General features: G+C 46.0%; 1 protein-coding gene across 2 annotated transcripts; it reads left to right on the top strand.

Moving 5' to 3' along the window:
* Nucleotides 1-6305: 6305 nt before the first annotated feature.
* Nucleotides 6306-18909, top strand: F2RL1 (F2R like trypsin receptor 1). Of its 2 annotated transcripts, XM_072794387.1 has the most exons (3): nt 6306-6504; nt 6999-7162; nt 15108-18909. In XM_072794387.1, the coding sequence occupies exons 2-3, from the start codon at nt 7081-7083 to the stop codon at nt 16217-16219; spliced, it is 1194 nt and encodes a 397-aa protein (XP_072650488.1). In that variant the 5' UTR covers nt 6306-6504; nt 6999-7080; the 3' UTR covers nt 16220-18909. The 2 variants fall into 2 exon arrangements, with proteins under 2 accessions (XP_072650488.1, XP_072650478.1); XM_072794377.1 differs by lacking the exon at nt 6306-6504 and having other exon boundaries at nt 6975-7162.
* Nucleotides 18910-19828: the final 919 nt, after the last annotated feature.

Genomic DNA, 19828 nt, shown 5'->3' with positions numbered 1-19828 from the left:
TTTTCCTTTCCCTATTTCTTCTACCTACAACTCCAACCAGATTTATTCTTCTCTTTTGGTCCCCCAAAGGCCATCTTGCCAATCTCAGTGCTATCAAGCTAGAATTGAGAATGGATAGTTTAATCTTTAGTGGCTTCAGGATGAAAGTTCAAAGTCTTCTTCATAGTAAACATAAACATAGGTGAGTCTTGGTTACTTTTCTAGCTTTGTCACTAGCCACTCTCCTTTACATACACTGGTTTCCCATCACAGTGTTCCCCAGACCCACCACACTTTCATCATACCCGGAATAACAGATTGTTAGCTGTCCACTGAGTTCCTTTTCTCTTCCTTCTGGGAACACAGCCTTCTCTTGTAGTGGGCTGTTGCCATGTGACCAAGTTCTGGTCAGTGGAATATAGAAATGATTGTGCACCACTTTCAGACCAGGGAAACCTTATACACACAACCTTTCACATTTCCTTCTGTAGTGACCTGGGAAGCCTTCAATTGAAGAAGGTTGAGTCCTAAGATGGGAGAAGCCCAGCTCATTTATACTCACTTGGAAGAGAGACTCCCATCAAACTTAGTCTTGGATTTGGCTTTATTATTATTATTTTTCAAGACTCTATTTATTTATTCATGAGAGACACAGAGAGAAAGAGAGAGGCAGAGATATAGGCTGAGGAAGAAGCAGGCTCCCTCTGGGGAGCCCAATGTGGGACTCGATCCCTGGACCCCAGAATCAACCTGAGCTGAACGCTCAACCACTGAGCTACCCAGGTGCCTGGGTTTGGCTTTAAGTAAGAAATAAACATCTATTGCAGTGAATCACTAAGACTTAGAGATTTATGTATTATAGATTATCTTAAATAATCTACCTGGTGAACTATTCTTGCTTCAAGGCTCTCTTCACATGCCTTCTTTAGAAAGCTTTTTCTGATTCCCCTAGGCAGGAGTCATTCTATCTTTTTTTTTTTTTTAAAGGAGATTCTTTTTTTTTTTTTTAGATTTTATTTATTCATGAGAGAGAGAGAGAGGCAGAGACACAGGCAGAGGGAGAAGCAGGCTCCATGCACCGGGAGCCCGACGTGGGACTCAATCCCAGATCTCCAGGATTACGCCCCGGGCCGAAGGCAGGCACCAAACCGCTGAGCCACCCAGGGATCCCCTCTTTTTTTTTTTTTTTTAAAGATTTTATTTATTTATTCATGAGAGACACAGAGATAGAGAGGGGCAGAGACACAGGCAAAGGGAGAAGCAGGCTCCATGCAGGGAGCCCGATGTGGGACTCGATCCTGGGACTCCTGGATCAGGCCCTGGGCCGAAGGCAGGCGCCAAACCGCTGAGCCACCCAGGCGTCCCATTCTTTCTGATGCCCTTCAAATAAGCATCACTTAGCACTACTTCCACCCCCCAATACTTATTGATGTATCGGTCTTCATTTTTTTTAAAGATTTTATTTATTTATTCAGGAGAGACACAGAGAGAGAAAGAGAGAGAGAGAGAGAGAGGCAGAGACATAAGCAGAGGGAGAGAGAAGCAGGCTCCCCGTAGGGAGCCTGACGCGGGACTGGATCCCAGGTTTCCAGGATCACATCCTGGGCCAAAGGTGGCGCTAAACCGCTGAGCCACCTGGGCTGCCCATGCATGGGTCTTCAGATTTAACCATCAACTCAATGGAAGCAGAGATACTGATGTTTGCAATTCTAAATTTTAGCAGAATGATAGATAGTAGGTGTACGGTATGTAAAAATTCTAGATTTTCACAGTGAGTGATAGTAGGTGTGCAGCATATAAAAATGGACTCATCCACAAGTATGAGTTCTTTCTATGTGCTAGATACTGTTCTAGCACTGGGAATAAAGCAGTGGGCAAAACAAATATAAATCCCTGTCCTTGACATTTTAAAGGCTGATTTCTACAGTGTTTGAGACATTTGCCTCCCTGTATTTTAAGGACTGATTTAAACTGGGACTTAAATACTAATTTGACATTACAGAGATGAGCGTGTAAAAGACCACTGCCACCTTCAGATGGTGTTACAATGTTAAACAATTCCATAAGCTAAAAAAGATTTAAAAAAATACAAACTCTGTAGTCACGGAGCTTGCGTTGCAGTGGGAGAACTAGATATTAAGTAAGCACAAGTAGAGTACCTATCCTGGCAATGTGTGCCAGAGAGGAAAAAAAACCAGGGAGGGAGGATTGGAAGGACAGGGTCAGAGTGCAATTTTATTTTATTATTATTTTACCTTTATTTTATTTTTAAGTAACCTTTACACACAATGTAGGCCTCAAACTCACAACCCCGAGATCAAGAGTCATATGCTACACCGACCAAGCCAGCCAGGCACCCACGAGTCTAATTTTTTTTTTTTAAGATTTTATTTATTTATTCACGAGAGACACAGGGAGAGGCAGAGACACAGGCAGAGGGAGAAGCAGGCCCGATGAGGGACTCAATGAGGAACTCCATTCATCTGGAACCCAGGACCCAGGATCATGCCCCGAGCCAAGCCAAGGCAGACACTCAACCACTGAGCCACCTAGATGTCCCCCCAGGAGTCTAAATTTGAATAAGTAGTTCTTAGCAGGCCCCACTGAGAAAAGAGTGTTGTAGCAAATATATGAAAGAAGTAAAGCCCTAAGCTATGCAGTGTTTGAGGGGAAAGTATTCCAGACATGGCTGGAGCAGAATGAGTGAGGGGAATAAAAGAGATGAAGTAAAAGGGGGTGTGCGGGTGTGTGTGTGTGTGCCCGCGCATGCATGTATATAGGGAAGGAAGGCAGGATGCATATACACTTTTGACAGACTTTGGTTTGTACTCAGAGGGAAGTGGGGAACTACTTCAGTATTTGAAATAAGGAAGTGATCTGATCGGATGCACATTTTAACAGGTTCACTCTGACCACTGTATTGGGAGGAGACTGTGTAGAGTGTCAGAGGCAAGAAAAAGACAAGTCACAAGGTTATTGCAAGAATCCAGGTAAAAAACAATGGTAACTTGAGCCAGCATTCTATTTTGGATGTATTTTCATGGTATGACTTGTTGACAGATCCAATGTGGAATATGAGAAAGAAGTCAAAGATGACTCCAACATTTTTGAACCGAGCAACTGAAAGAATAGAGGTACAATTTAAGGAGACGAGAAAACTCTAACAGCAGCGAGGTAGATCTGGAATTGAGGTTTGGACTCCTACCTAATAGGCCTATAGTCACGTTTAAGTAGAAATGTTGAGTAGCTAGAGGTGTGTGTTACATATCTGAAATGGAGACATATGGACTAGAATTACAGATTTGGGAATTGTCTGCATAAAGATGGTATTTAAAACCACATGACTGAATTAGATCACCAAAGGAAATGGTGTATATTGAAAAGAAAAGAAGGCCAAGGACAAAACCAGGGGCACTCTAGAGTGTAGAGTTCAGGCAGGTGAGTAAGAAGCAGAAAAAAATGAACTCTTTATGAGTTGCCAGTGGGTAGGGGGAGAAATCAAGACAAAAGTGGTCCTGGAGGCCAAGTGCATATAGCATTCAAGCAGGAGAACTCAATTGTGTACAATTTCACGGTTAGGTTAAGTAACTTGAAGTCAGAATTGACCAAAGGATTGACCAAATGAAGATCACCGCTAACCTTGTTCAGAGTGTTTGTTCAATGAATGACTGAATGAATGTGACTTTTCCACCATTTATATTTGGCCAAGACCCAAGTGCAGGGACTAGATCTTTGTTTCTCCAGGAAGAGTTTGATGAGTTTGATAAATGGTTGTAGAATTGACTGAATGAAATGGCTTCTCCCTCAGTGTCTGGTCTCTTCCATTTCTTACTTTATTTTCCTTAGAATTGTAGAGGGAGGAAAACTGCACAAAGGTCCCAATTCCTGGAAGCCAGGCTATCTGGAATTGGCTGTGCTTATTTCTCTGTACTGTACAACAGCTCCATACAATACCCTCAACCCTTCGGGGCAAAGAGGTCATCAACATCAAAAAACAAATCACTGGAAAACATGGGCAAGCTGACTTAAATAATATAGTTCATTTAGTCAGGCTGTTGGGAGAAACCATGCTCATGAGATAATTAACTTAGAGCATTGCTCAATAAAATATTTTCTTTGAAATGTTAATGATTCAAGGCATATTTACATAAAATACCAGTGAAAATTTAAGTCGAAACGGCCAGAGTTTTATGCATTGTTCTCTGCAAAGAGGAAGACTCTGACTGGGCCACTCTATATAAGGGAAGGGAGAAGAAATGTGTGGGAAATATCAGAAAGGGAGACAGAACATAAAGACTCCTAACTCTGGGAAACGAACTAGGGGTGGTGGAAGGGGAGGAGGGGGGGTGGGGGTGAATGGGTGACGGGCACTGAGGGGGGCACTTGACGGGATGAGCACTGGGTGTTATTCTGTATGTTGGTAAATTGAACACCAATAAAAAATAAATTTATTATAAAAAAATAAATTTGAGAATATAAAATTTAAAAAAAAAGAAACCACTGTTTTTTAAGTATTTCCTCTATACTAGGAACTGTGCTAAGAGAAGCATTTATGGGCATTTAGCAACTAAATCTTTACAACCACCCCACAGGAAAGGTACTTTGGACATCTTCAGATTTTAGACATAAGAAATAGACTACAGATATCAAAATGGAGCCTTGGAAAGATTGATGGGACATCATAGAGATGAGTATCTTTCCTAGTGAGTGACCCTTGGGAGAGTATTGATCCTCATGAGAACTGTCCCCTGGACAGGATGAGTTAGACCCCTGTGCTGCTTCTAGAAGGCAATTTTTCCTGTGAAGGAAAGAGCGCAGAAGCTGAGGCAAGTGGCCCTGGCAGACAGCATCCTGAGAGCTAGTTTACAGATTGGGGGTGTAAAGAAGTCTGCAGAGAGAAAGGAAGGAAAGAAAAAGACTATCTGTTGAACTTTCACCATGCATCAAACATGATCATAATTTATTTTATCCTCAAACCCCTTTAAGCTTCAAAAATATTAACTCCGTTTTATAAAGCTTCAAGAGGGTAATTTTTCTAATGTCACACAAATGTTAGCAAGGAGAGAAACCAGATTTTGCCCACAGAGTTACAGGATTTCAAGGCTAGCCGCTTACCACATTCCCCAAAGAACTGGAGACATAGAGATGCCCTACTGAAAGGCAGCCATTAGAAGGAATTCTGGGTGGCTCAGACCTTAAGCATCTGACTCCTGGTTTCAGGTCATGATTTCAGGGTCCTGAGATTGAGCCCCACATGGGACTCCATGCTCAGTATGGAGTCTGCTTGTCCCTCTCCCTTGGCTCTTCCCCCCACTGTCTTTCACTCATAAATAAATAGAATCTTATATTTAAAAAAAAAAACAAAAAACAAACAGTTATCCCTGGGTGGCGCAGCGGTTTAGCGCCTGCCTTTGGCCCAGGGCGCGATCCTGGAGACTCGGGATCGAATCCCACGTCAGGCTCCCGGTGCATGGAGTCTGCTTCTCCCTCTGCCTATGTCTCTGCCTCTCTCTCTCTCTCTCTGTGCCTATCATAAATAAATAAAAAATTAAACAACAACAAGAATTCTGGACACTTTTTCCTGGCCATTCTTGGCTGTAGGTGTGTTGAGAGGCTTAACCAACTGAGCCACCCAGGTGCCCTACCCTCTACCTATTTCTTGGGACTACCAGCTCCCGGTGTGGGGTAGGCCCTGCTAGAGGCATTTATAGTACAAGGATTAATAGAAAGTGGCAGTCAGGAGCACCTGGGTGGCTCAATTGGTTAAGCATCTGCGTTAGGCCAGCTCATGATCCCAGGCTCCCTGCAGAGCCCGAGCCCGGAGCCTGCTCCTCTCTCTGCTTGCTGCTTCCCCTGCTTATGCTCCCTGCCAAATAAATAAAATCTTTTTAAAAAGAAAGAAAAGAAAAGAAAAAAAGAGGCGGCCATAGACTAGATATTAAATGTGGGGAGCGTTTATAAACTGTGCCTATAAACTGCATAACTGTGAGCAATTTACCCTGCCTTTCTAAACTCCATTTCCTCATCTGTAAAATGGCAATAATGAGCATACGTAATGCGCAGTTCGCTGTTAGCATTAAATCAGTTCCAAGTCATTAGCTCTTGGCACTTAACGTGGCTGTCCCAACTATCACCTCCCTGCTGCATCTCACGGAAGAGGAAATGAGCCTAGAAGGTGGTGAAGCGGTTTGTTGGAGGCGGCAGCTAGTTCACAGGGAGCGGAAACGTAATTCCAGATTCTCCGCCTCTCACCTCCCGCCGGGCCCTCCTTCCTGCTCCCTTCTGCCTCGTCGGTCTCCGCAGCCACCGTCTTGCCTCTGCAGGTTAAGAACTCATCCCTTAAAAAATAAAAAAATAAAAATAAAAAAAAACAACAACTCGCGACTCATCCCCCAGTGCCCGCTGCACCGGGAAGCCTCTACCAATTACCAACGACCAAGTCCCTGAGTTCGGGCCGGCTTTATTCCGTTTAGCAAAGGGGAGGAGAAGGGACGGCGACCCCGGGTCCCCAGGAGTGATTAAAGGGTAAGGGTGGTTCTAGGAATGGCCGAGTCTACAGGAACGCGGGGTCCCACGTTCCTGCCGGGTGCGTCCCGAGACGCGGCTACTTCAGCGGCAACCCCCACTCCCCGGCTCCCCCACGGGGCTCCCCCTCCCCGCGGCTCCTCCTCCCCCTGGGGGCTCCCCCTCCCCCTGCGGGCTCCCCCCCACTCCCCCTCCCCCCTCCCCCTGGGGGCTCCCCCTCCCCGTGCGGGCTCCCCCCCCCGCTCCCCTTCCCCTCCGCTCCCCCTTCCCCCTGCGGGCTCCCCGTCTCCCTGGGGGCTCCTCCTCCCCCTGGGGGCTCCCCCTCGCCCTGCGGGCTCCTCCTCCCCCCGCAGCCCTGCACCTGCGGCGCGTGGGCGGGAGCGCAGGGAGCCCCCCGGCAGGGGGCGGGGCCGGGGCCGGGGCGGGGCCGAGCGCAGGTGCGCCGGGAGGCTCGGGTTTCACTGAAACTTCTGGTCTCGGGGAGCGGCGCGCAGGCTGGGACTGCGGCGGGTGAGACCGGCGAGGCGGCCGGAGCGGCGGCGACCCCGGGCCCGGCCGGCGGCGGGCAGCAGGAGGATGCGAAGCGTGCGCGCCGCGCGGCTGCTGGGGGTGGCCGTCCTGCTGGCGGCCGCTGTCCCCGGCAGTGGCAGCGTGCAAGGTGAGCAGCTGGGTGGGGAGGGCTCCTGCGGCTAAGGAGCCGGGGCTGCACCCGGGCAGGTGCGCGCAGGGCATCCCCTCCCGGCGTCGCGGGCCGAGCGGCGGGCGCGGGGCGGGGAGCGGAGCGGAGGGGCGCTCGCCGCGGGCGCGATCCAGGGGCCTGAGGCCTCAGCGTCCCGGCCCCGGGGCCCCTGGGCGTCGGCGGGTGCAGCGCGGGGGGAGCCCGAGGCCCGGGGCGCCCACCTCGCCTCCTGCGACCCCCTTTTCCGCCCTTGGAACCTCCTCCTCGGGGTGCGCGGAGCTGCTGGGACGGGGGCACGGCCCGGGGCAGGGCGCACCGCCGGGCGGGGCCTCGAGCTGAAGGCGCTGGAGGCGCTCGGGCGTCCCGCGAGTTACAGGTGGAACCTTCTTGGGCCTCTCGTTCGGCCGGGAGACCTTGGCCCTGCGCCTCCGTCCGCGGTGCCACGGCGCCCAGGTGCCCCAGGTGCGTGTGCCCCGGCCGCCTGCGGGGCGGGGCGCGGGGGGGCGCGGGGCGGGGCCGCCGACAGGTGCGCGGTCCCTTGGGCAGCCGGGGTACCCTGAGGACGGAGGTTCTCATTTCCCTGTGAAGTTTGCTGACCTGCTGTAAAAAGGCAGTTTCTCGCTTTTATCTTCTTCATAAAAGCGCTGTAAAACAGCAAGTCACTGTCGATTCGAATGAGACCGCAGAATGTGGTTCTTTTCCCTCCGGAGGTGAACGGCTGCTGTAGGTGCTGCGTGCCCTGTACTGGCCGGCGTTAGGGGGAAGGCATCCGTTTGTTACCAGCTGTGCTGAACGCTTTTCGTTTGGCCTTTGTCTTTTAAAGTTGGAAACGTGAAAATCGGAGGTAAAGCTAAGTATGTGCACACATTTAAGAAAATACGCAGGTGTGGGGGATCCCTGGTGGCTCAGCGGTTTAGCGCCTGCCTTTGGCCCAGGGCGCGATCCTGGAGTCCCGGGATCGAGACGAGATGGAGTCCCATGTCGGGCTCCTGGCATGGAGCCTGCTTCTCCCTCCTCCTGTGTCTCTGCCTCTCTCTCTCTCTCTCTCTCTATGTCTATCATAATAAATAAATAAATAAATAAATAAATAAATAAATAAATAAATAAATAAATAAATAAATAAATAAATAAATAAATCTTAAAAAAAAAAGAAAAGAAAATACGCAGGTGTAGATGATGCTTCTCTGATTCAGGCGGCTCCCTGGGAGGCTGGCCCTGAGTATCTGGCTGGTGGTTGTTTACAAATTGATGGGGCTGGGGGCAGGGGAGGGGAGCACTGATTCCTGAAGAATATGTTCAACTTGTTTAACAACAAAAAAATCAAGTTACTTGTTAACTGGAACTATTTAATATTGCACCTTGAGGGCTTTTTTTTCTCCACATACTTTTGTTCCGGTTGCATGGCAACTTCCCCAAATGGGTGAGTTACATGACAGACTTAGGGTAGATGGAGCTTTCCCCCCAGTTTGAAACTAGATTGACTATATGATTAAGAAACAGAGCATCTCCGAGTTTTTCTGCCCCTTAGCATACCTCTTTGCTCATCCCCTTTTAGCTTGACCCATACACAGGTGCCTCAGTGTGCTGCAGGGCAAATACTACGTTTGATTTTCTTTCCCGTCTTTTTTGGATCTCACCCAGAAGACTTAGAATACCCCCTTGTCATCTTACAGATGGGGGCCCCTGAATTGGGGGTGGGAGCAAGGAAAACACTCTATCAGACCACATACGCATTCCTGCCCCAACAGTAACTGATAAGTATTTGTGTGTGTGTGTGTGTGTGCGTTTTCTCATTTATTCATGAGACACAGAGAGAGACCGAGAGACAGTCAGAGACACAGGCAGAGGGAGAAGCAGGCTCCATGCAGGGAGCCCGATGTGGGACCCGATCCTGGGCCTCCAGGATCACACCCTGCGGGCTAATCTGCTGAGCTACCCAAGCATCCCAGTATCTGTGTTCATATGTTTGATCCCTCTCCCAGTAGATCGTAAACTCTGGGAGGCCAGGGCCCTAGTGTCATCTCCATCACCATGGTCCAGCAGTCTCATTCTCTAAAGGACCTCAGTAAATACTGAATGAGGAATGAAGTGAGTGGACTTGCCTAGAGTGGCCGGGTAGGGGGTGGCAGTTGGGCATTTATGTGAGCTCATTTTAGGCACTTGCTTCTTTCTGCCACGTCACAAGCCTGGGAAGTCCCCCACGATGCATTCTATTTTTCTTTTGGAGACTCAAGCTTCTTTTTTTTTTTTTTTAAGGATGATTTTTTTAATTTTTTTTTTTTTATTTATTTATGATAGTCACAGAGAGAGAGAGAGAGAGAGAGAGAGAGAGGCAGAGACACAGGCAGAGGGAGAAGCAGGCTCCATGCACCGGGAGCCCGACGTGGGATTCGATCCCCGGTCTCCAGGATCGCGCCCTGGGCCAAAGGCAGGCGCTAAACCACTGCGCCACCCAGGGATCCCAAGGATGATTTTTTTAAAAAAGGTTTTATTTATTTGAGAGAGAGCATGCAAGCCAGAGCCAGGGGGAGAGGCCCAGGCAGAGGTAGAGGGAAAAGTAGAGGGAAAAGTAGACTCCTGCTGAGCAGGGAGCCCACAGGGAGGCTCCAGCCAGGAGCCCTGGGACATGACCTGAGCCAAAGGCGGAGGCTTAATGGGGCTGAGGCACCCAGGCACCCCAGAGACTGAAACTTCTGTTCCCTTTGTCATTGATTAAGAATTGTACAAGCAGTATGTGCTCTAGACAAGCTCTATGAGAGCAATATGAGCACCATTGCGGGAAGGGGCAGAGGGAGAGGGAGAGAGAGTCCTAAGTAGCCTCCCCACAAAATTTTTTTAATTAAACTTGGGGCTCCTGGGTGGCTCAGTGGGTTAAGTGCCCAACTCTTGATCTCAGCTCAGGTCTTGATCTCGGCATCACGAGTTCATGCCCTGATTTGGGATCCATGCTGGATGTGGATCTTACTTAAAAAAAAAAAAAAAAAAAAATCATTTTCAGTACCCAAAATAAACCACTGCTGGCATTTTGGTTTGTATCCTTTCCTGTGCTTTCATACATCCAGTCATTAAAATATGTACTTAAAACATAGAAAAAAAATTTTTTAAAGATTTTATTCATTTATTCATGAGAGACAAAGAGAAGAGAGGCAGAGACACATGCAGAGGGAGAAGCAGGCTCCATGTAGGGAGCCTGACGTGGGACCCGATCCCGGGCCTCCAGGATCACACCCTGGGCCGAAGGCGGTGCTAAACCGCTGAGCCACCTGGGCTGCCCAAAACATAGAAAATTTTTTTGTGAAGTGCCTGGGTGGCTTCATCTGTTAAGCTGTGGACTTTTGGTTTTGATCTCACGGATGGAAGGATGAAACCCTGCCTCTTGCTCCTGCCCCCGGCCCCCTCCATGGGCATCCTCTCTCAAATAAATAAATAAATAAATCTTAAAAAAATATTTTTGTATAGTATTGGATTATAGAAACATCAGTATCATGTCAGTAAATATAAAACATCTTTTTAAAAATATTTTATTTATTTATTTATTTATTTATTTATTTATTTATTTATTTATTTAAGAGTGCACCTGCCTGCTTCCTGTGCTTGAAAGGAAGCAGAGGGGGAGGGAGAGAGACAAGCAGACCCTGCACTGAGTGCAGAACCCCACCCTGGGCTCAATCCCAGGACTCTAGATCATGACCTGAGCCAAAAATAAGAGTCAGTCGCTTCACTGACTGAGCCACTAGGTGCCCCTAAATATGAAACACTTTTTTTAAAAAAGATTTTTAATTTATTTATTCATAGAGCTAGAGAGGCAGAGACACATGCAGAGGGAGAAGCAGCTCCATGCAGGGAGCCCGATGTGGGACTCCATCCCGGGACCCCAGGATCACTCCCTGAGCCAAAGGCAGACACTCAACTGCTGAGCCACCCAGACATCCCAATATGAAACATTTTTAAACTCTACAACATGTTATAGGAAGATTTATCATAATTTTTAAAGTAATCTTCTGTGAATAGGCACATGGGGTATTTCCAGTGTTATGTAAAAAGAGAGAATACTGTAATGAACGGGAAAATGAGACTACGTAAGTGTTTGGTTTCTTGCTTGCCTTGTGCATGGTTACCAGTTAACCTGGATAGATGGCGTTTTGGTGAAGTCTATGTTTGACCACCTTATGGTTTTATTAGCTAGGCAAGTGTTGAGAAGAAAACAGTTCATTCTGAAAGAACACATGAAAATTTGCTAATGTATACCTAGGGAGGGGTCTCTGGTAATTGAAGCTTTTAATTTTCAGCCTGTGTTCCCACAGGTTGGAAGCAAATAGATTTGGGGTGAGGGGATCCTAGGGAAAAGGATACAAGAGGAGAGTTGCAAAGTACTTGGTTTGATGGGGAGGGTGGACCACAGAAGGATGCTTAAAATAACAAGTAGAAGTTTTAAGATTTATATACTTAGTTCTTTTATAAAGTAGAGGGAGGAGAGGTAGAGGAGGGAAAGAGAGAATCTGGAGCAGGATCCCAGATGAGCATGGAGCCTCATCTCAAAACCCTGAGACTGTGACCTGAGCTAAAGCCAAGAGTCAAATGCTCCATTGACTGAGCCACTCAGGTGCCCCACAAGTAGTAGTTTTAAAGTTAAGAGTTTTCCATGCATTTCTCCCAAAAGTTGCATGAATCAGAAGTGTTTTAAAACAGCGAAAATCCCCCATTCTCTCTTCAGTCCCAATAGACTTTCATGCACAAATATGTATATTTTGTAACAATAGAAGGATTTTATTATATACACTCTGACAGTTTTTATTTTTATTTTTTTACCTTTACCTGCTCAAGGTCAGCATAGAGCAATCTTTCCATACTTTTATTTTTTTTATTTTTTAAAAATATTTTATTTATTTACTCATAGAGACACAGAGAGAGAATGAGAGGCCAAGACATAGGCAGAGGGAGAAGCAGGCTCCACCCAGAGAGCCTGACTGGGACTTGATCCAGGGTCTCCAGGATCACGCCCTGGGCTGCAGGCGGCGCTAAACCGCTGCGCCACTGGGGCTGCCCTTTCCATACTTTCATAGGGAGAATATTATTCATTGTAGACGTGTCATAAGTTTTTGAACTAATCTCCATTTTATAATTAATTTTAAATAATCTCTGCCCAAACTGGGGCTTGGACTCACGACTTAGAGATCAAGAGTTGCATGCTCTACCAACTGAGCCTGGCACCCCAAATTAGTCTCCTTCTTAATGGTTGTTGAGACTAACTCTTTTTTTTTTTTTTTTTTTTTAATTTATTTATGATAGTCACCCGGGGGGGGGGGGGGGTGCGGCAGAGACATAGGCAGAGGGAGAAGCAGGCTCCATGCACCGGGAGCCCGACGTGGGATTCGATCCCGGGTCTCCAGGATCGCGCCCTGGGCCAAAGGCAGGCGCCAAACCGCTGCGCCACCCAGGGATACCTATTTACTTTTTTTAAAGATTTTATTTATTTATTCATGAGACAGAGAGAGAGGCAGAGACACAGGCAGAGGGAGAAGCAGGCTCCAAGCAGGGAGCTCGACGTGGGACTCGATCCCGGGACTCCAGGATCATGCCCTGGGCCGAAGGCAGGTGTTCAACTGCTGAGTCACCCAGACATCCCCCGCCCCAACTTTTTTTTTTTTTTTTTATTAAAGTGGTAGCTTTATACAATAAAAATTTATTCACTCACAGTTTTGGGAGTCAGAAGTCTGAAATCAAGGTGTCAGCACCTCTGAAGGCTCTCGGGGAGAATCTGTTCCTTGTTTCCTCCAGCTTATTGTGGTTGTTGGTGTTCCTTGGCATTCGTTGGCTTGTCTCTCAGCATTATTTCAACTTCTATCTCCATTTTCATACTGTTTTATTTTCTTTTTTTTTTTTAAAGATTTATTTATGATAGGCAGAAACACAGGAGGAAGGAGAAGCAGGCTCCATGCCAGGAGCCCAACGTGGGACTCGATCCTGGGTCTCCAGGATCGCACCCTGGGCCAAAGGCAGGCGCCAAACCGCTGAGCCACCCCCCAGGGATCCCTCATACTGTTTTCTTCTTTCAGTCTTCTGTTTCTCTCAATTCTCCCTTTGCCTTTCTCTTATAAAGACACTTGTCATTGGATTTAGGGCCCACCCAGATAATCCAGAATGATTTTCTCATCTCAAGATCCTTAATTACATCTGCAAAGATCCTTAAAAAAAAAAAAAAAAAAAAGATTATTTATTTATTTATTTACTTGAGAGTTCACTCACAGGAGTGCATGAGCAGGGGACGGGGCAGAGGGAGAGGGAGAGAGAATCTCAAGCAGACTCCCCATGGAGCACAGAGCCTGATGCAAGACTTAATCCTATGATCCTAAGATCATGACCTAAGCTGAAATCAAGAGTTGGATATTCAACTGTCTGAGCCACCCAGTTGCCCCCAAAAGATCTTTTTTCTAAACAAGGTAATGATCACAGATTCTAGGGATTAGGTCATGGACATCTGATTTTAGGAGCTACCTCTCAATCTACTACAGTAAACAAAAAATGAAGTACTGGCTTCTATACCCTTTATTCCTCTACCAAAGCTAACAGCCGTTAGTTCTTAACAGGGAAACCTCAAGAGAAGTGAACAGTCCTGCTGAACTCAGGTGCAAAGCTAGGAGAGGAAATGAGGAATGACTAAGCATAAAAATTATCAAATACACTTGTGAGTAGTTTAACTCTCCCCCTGGCATGCTGTGATGCAATTTGCTATGTTTTCTCTGCGTGGTGAAGACACTCAGAATTCCTCAGAATTAGTGTCATCAAGTTGTCCCTCATTTTCTTCTTCTTTTGTTTATTTAATTTTTAAACAAGGGAATGTTTAAAGATTTCATTTATTTGAGAGAGAGAGCGAGCGAGCAAGACCAAGACAGAGAAGCAGGCTCCCCACTGAGCAAAGAGCCCAATACAGGGCTCCATCTCCAGACCCTGGGAATTGTGACTCAAGCTGAAGGCAGACATTAAACCAACTGAGCCACCCAGGCGTGTAGTTAGGCAGGATGTAGGCTACATATGCCATTTGTTTGTGGTTCCTGAAGTTTAATGTGACTATGGTGATGATGACATAAAATGTTAAGCTTGTCCTGGTACTTGCTTGAAAGGGCACACATTTGTCTGAACACAAATAGTACACTGACCCATTCAGTAACTCTGAGGCCAGACTTGCCTGCCAGTTGGCCTCCATAGGAAGGTTCCAGGAGGCCCACACAGAAGCAGGGGAATCCCTGCCCATGGCTTGCGCTCTTCTTGTGGGTGGAGAGGGGATGTCCCTTGTGCTCCTTGAATTGAAATCTTGCTATTTCAGACTTTGGAATTGGGAATGACTGATACGCCAAGCTGGATCCTGTGCCAGCCAGAGTGAGATAGATGGCCGTTATAACAACAGTTAGGAACTAATAACTGTGGGTAGTTTGTAAAAAATAAATTGAAATACTGTCAGGTTTTTTTGAGTCCTAGAAATCAATGTTCTATTTCACATGTACCCCACAACCTTCCTGTAAAAACAAACAAATAAAAAACCATTGTAAACAACAAAGAAATCAACAAAACCCATAATCCCATCACCCAAAGAAAGCACTTCTAAGCCTTTTATATACTCCTTCTGCTTTGTCTAAAGTACTTTTAGACAAAGATTTTATTTACTTATTTGACAGAGAAGAGCATGTGTAAGCAGGGGTGGGGAGGGGGAAGGAGAGGGAGCGAATCTCAAGCAGACTCGAAGCTGAGCGTGGAACAAGTGGGGCTCAATCTCACGACCCTGAGATCATGACCTCAGCTGAAACGAAGAGTCAGACACCTAACCAGCTGAACCACCCGGGTGCCCCAAAGTACGTTTATGTAAACAATTACTACTAAAAGATTGATCTCTGTACTGACACTTGTCTGCTTTGCCTTTTTTGTATAGGAACCAATAGAACCTCTAAAGGAAGAAGTCTCATTGGTAAGACTGACAGCTCGTTGCAGATCACTGGGAAAGGAGTTACAGTGGAACAAGGCTTTTCTGTGGATGACGTCTCTTCCTCCATCCTCACTGGAAAACTGACTACTGTCTTTCTCCCAACTGTCTACACAATTGTATTTATGGTTGGTTTGCCAAGCAACGGCATGGCTCTGTGGGTCTTTCTCTTCCGGACGAAGAAGAAGCACCCTGCTGTGGTGTACATGACCAACCTGGCCTTGGCAGACCTCCTTTCTGTGGTCTGGTTCCCGCTGAAGATCGCCTACCACATCCATGGCAACAACTGGGTTTATGGGGAAGCCCTTTGCAAGGTACTCATTGGCTTTTTCTATGGCAACATGTACTGCTCCATTCTCTTCATGACCTGCCTCAGTGTGCAACGGTATTGGGTCATCGTGAATCCCATCGCGCACCCCGCGAGGAAGGCAAACATCGCCTTGGGAGTCTCCCTGGGGATATGGCTGCTGATACTGCTGGTTACCATCCCCCTGTATGTCGTGAGGCAGACTATGCACATTCCAGCCCTTAACATCACGACCTGCCATGATGTCTTGCCTGAGGAAGTGTTGGTGGGGGACATGTTCAATTATTTCCTCTCTCTGGCCATCGGAGCCTTCCTATTCCCAGCCTGCCTCACGGCCTCTGCCTATGTGCTGATGATCAGAACACTCCGCTCTCCTGCTATGGATGAAAACTCAGGAAAGAAGAGGCAGAGGGCCATCAAGCTCATTGTCACCGTCCTGGCCATGTACCTGATCTGCTTTACCCCCAGTAACCTTCTGCTCGTGGTACATTATTTCATGATTAAAACCTGGAGCCAGAGCCACGTCTATGCCCTGTACATGGTGGCTCTCTGCCTGTCCACCCTTAACAGCTGCATTGATCCCTTCGTCTATTACTTTGTTTCACAAGACTTCAGGGACCACGTCAAGCACGCTCTCCTTTGTCGGAGTGTCCGTTCTGTCAGGCAGATGCAAGTATCCCTCACATCAAAGAAATTCTCCAGGAAATCCAGCTCTTATTCTTCAAGCTCAACCAGTGTCAAAACCTCTTACTGAGTTTTTCAGCCCCTCTGTTACTGTCCAGGAGGCCTTGGAGCCTACTCACTGTGATGGGTGTGTTCCTGTTGCTCCCTAACCCAGTGGGTCTCCCCATGTACCACGTATATGTAGGACCTCTCAGGATTGCTGGAAGCTTCCCTGTTTCGTGAAGAAAGTCCCCCCCAATTAACAGAGATGTCAGTTTTAGATTTCCTCTACTCAGGTGCTCCCGGAAATGGAACTAAAAGAAGCAGACTTTTCAGAAGGTGGTGAAAAAACAGAAGCCCAGCGACTTGTAAAAACTAATGTTGGCACGAAGACTCCGTTCTCAGCTAAAACTACATTTCTTTTACATCCGGGCTCACTCACAGCCGTGTTAGAGCTTCCACGTTCCTCAGAGATGATCAGACCGATTGTACAGATGGGGCAAGTAAAGAGGTGAAGAAGCTACTCCGAGTCAGGGTAGCTTCCATTCCAACCAAGGGCAGCCAGTCAGATCTGCGGATTGGACCATAGACTTCCAGTGTTCAGTGGGTTCTCCTACCTCCTCTTGTTTAAAAATACAGGTTCATCAGACTCAAGAATGAGAGGGCTCAGGGTCTGAGTCAGGAAACTATTTTAACAAGCCCCTGCTGCGTATGCTCCTGCACACCAAGGTTTGAGAACCACTGGTCTGGGTGCTGCTTCCACTTGACAAGGTGCCAATGGAGAAGCAAACTGCTTTGTGTCTCTTTTATGTGTAGCTTGTAATAAGATCTGTTTATGGTCTCATTAGGACTTTCAGTTATTTATCAGTCCCTTGAACTTTTGTATGTATCCTTATCACTGCAAGGAAAGTACATTGAAGATTTTAAGTGTGGAAATACAAATTTTGTGTGACTTTAAACTGACTCAGAATCTTCAGTTTGAGTTACAGATGGTTTCAAAGTAAGAATGGCATTTACCACTTGTTTTTCAGAATTGTAGTTGGATTATTTATTTATTGTCAGTTTTCTTCACTTGCTACAAATATGAAATTGTAATGCCTTCTCTGGGTTTGAACCACATTCTAGAAAAGAACACTAAAGAGATGTGATTTAAAATATATTTACAGGGTACTTTTCCAAACTGAATTTATGTAACTGTTGTATTTGTGATTTTTTGAAATAATCTTATCGTAATGATTGATTTGTAGAAACATATGAACCCCCCCCCCTTTTTTTTACGACTTATTTTTGAGTTGTATGTTTTGTAGGGTTTTTTTGAGGGAGAGTATGGGAGAGGGGAAGCCTCAGCATCATTCCTATAAAAAGAAATGTGATGCTCACACCATACTTCTTATATGAATAGGGCCATGCAGTACATGTTGCTTCATATTTGTTTTCATTTAACATTTCAGAATTTTTTTCCATTCTGTGTCTATAGGCTGACCTCCATTTTTAATAGATACAGACTTTAATTTGGGGGTATATTGTGATGCATTTAGTCATTTCCCTAGCAATGTCTCTTGAAGTCTCTCTTTCTCTCTCTCTCTTTTGTTATTAAAACAACATCTAGGGACGCCTGGGTGGCTCAGTGGTTGAGCGTGTGCCTGTGGCCCAGGGTGTGATCCCAGGGGCCCGGGATAGAGTCCCACATTGGGCTCCCTGCGAGGAGCCTGCTTCTCCCTCTGCCTGTGTCTCTGCCTCTCTCTGTGTGTCTCTTATTAATAAATAAATCTTAAAAAAAATAATAAAACATCTGTACTGCATTAGACATCGGTGTAGACATCTTTGTGAGTATTTCTGTAGGATTTCTGTAGGATATGTTCTTGGAGGTAGAATGACCAGGTCATAAGTTAGATGACCACTCTAAATTTTGGTAACTCTTGCCAAATTACCTTCAGTAATTTATGTGTATAAAGATCTTATTTATTTATTTATTCATGAGAGACTGAGAGAGGCAGAAACACAGGAAGAGGGAGAAGCAGGTTCCCTGCAGGGAGCCCAATGCAGGACTCAATCCTGGGCCCCTCGGATCAGGCCCTGGGCCACAGACAGACACTAAACCGCTGAGCCGCCCAGGGATCCCTGCTTCGGTAATTTATATTTCTACCAAAATAGTACTCCTATTTCCTGTTTCCTGAAATGCTCGTCCATTTGATCTGTCGATCTTTTATTCTTTTAATTTGTATTGAAGCAGCATAGCCTAGTGGTTAAGAGTGCAGCTCCTGAGCTGGCAGGCAGGAGTGACCTCTGACTCCATCATTTCTTGTTCTGTGAGCTCAGGAAAGATCCTTCCCTGTGCCTTAGTCTCTTCATTTGTGAAATTAAGATAATGATATTTTCCTTATAGAGTTATGAGGATTAAATATTCGGCACATTTATGCACTCATAAATACTATGTAGCACTGTGGCTGTCACTTTGTCTGCTAATGACATTTCATTTCTGCTCTGTTCCCTGTCCCCTTTAGTGCCAGTTTACACCTTGTCTTCCCTGCCTACTCTGCTTTGAGTCTCAGCAGGCTTAGGTTGTCTTCATCTTACAAGTAAGAAAGCAAAAGATGGTGGGCACAGAAGAAAAGGAAGCAGAAGCAGATGGCTCACAAGGGCCCTGCAGGTGGTGTATGGACTGATGCAGTGGAAAAACTTATTTTGGTATATTTGCCATCTCTTTATCAGACATTTTTATGATACATGCTGGTATATTAAACTGAACAAGAACATATAAAATAAAGATTTTCTTTCCTACCTATGCCTATTCTCATTTCCCAAAGGAAACAAATTTTTATAATAACTTACCTATAAAATACCTATATATACTATACCTCTTAAGAAATACATGAATATATACATATGCATACATATGTTAACTCATAAATCCATTCATATGGATCTTCCTGATTACTTTAAAGTATTTTTTTAAAGACTTTATTGATTTATTTTAAAGCGAGAGCTCACACGAGTGGGAGAGAGGGGTGGGGGAGATAGAGAATCTTAAGCAGATTCTGGGTGGAGTACAGAGCCCCATGTGGGCTCAATCTCATGACCCGAGTGGAAATCAAGAGTCTGACACTTAACCGACTGTGTCACCCAGGTGCCCCTTCCTCCTTATTTTTAACGACTGGATAGTATTCCATGTATGGATGATCATTATTTAGTTCCCTAAGGAAGAGGTTTGTTGTCGATGTTGGTTCATTTTTCATCAAATCTTTTCTTTTTAAAGATTTGTTGGAGAGAAAGAGAGTGAGCGTGTATGCATGTGAGTGGGCAGGGGGAGGGGCAGAGGAGCGGGAGAGCACGTCCTCAAGCAGACTCCCTGCTGAGTATGGAGCTTCCTTCCCAAGGCCCATGAGATCCTGACACGGGTGGTGGAAACCAAGAGTCGGACACTTAACTCACTGAGCCACCCAAGCGCCAGTGGGGTCCAAATTTTTAAAGCCATCAGCAAATTTTAATATTTTGCACTCCACTGGCTCCACTCAAATTAAGAGGGTCTTCTTAATTTGAAATCGAATGTGGATTTGTGCCATCACTAAAGCTAAACTGCCTGGTTTGGAGTTGTCTTATGGATATTTCGTATCCTCTTTGTTGTTACTAGCAGCAATTTCAGACTAATTTCCTGGTTATCAAGATTTCATAAATCCTGGGGCTGTCATCTCATCAGTAT

The sequence above is a fragment of the Canis lupus genome, chromosome 2 (genome assembly GCF_048164855.1).
Source record: "Canis lupus baileyi chromosome 2, mCanLup2.hap1, whole genome shotgun sequence".
Classification (NCBI taxonomy): Eukaryota; Metazoa; Chordata; class Mammalia; order Carnivora; family Canidae; genus Canis; species Canis lupus.
The sequence above is the reverse complement of the archived record's forward strand: the minus strand, read 5'-3'. Positions and strand labels throughout refer to the sequence as shown.

Coding starts and splice junctions, on each gene's coding strand:
- F2RL1 (XM_072794387.1), top strand. CDS start 7,081: ATGCGAAGCGTGCGCGCCGCGCGGCTGCTGGGGGTGGCCGTCCTGCTG. Junction 7,163..15,107: donor CGGCAGTGGCAGCGTGCAAG/GTGAGCAGCTGG, acceptor TTTTTTGTATAG/GAACCAATAGAACCTCTAAA.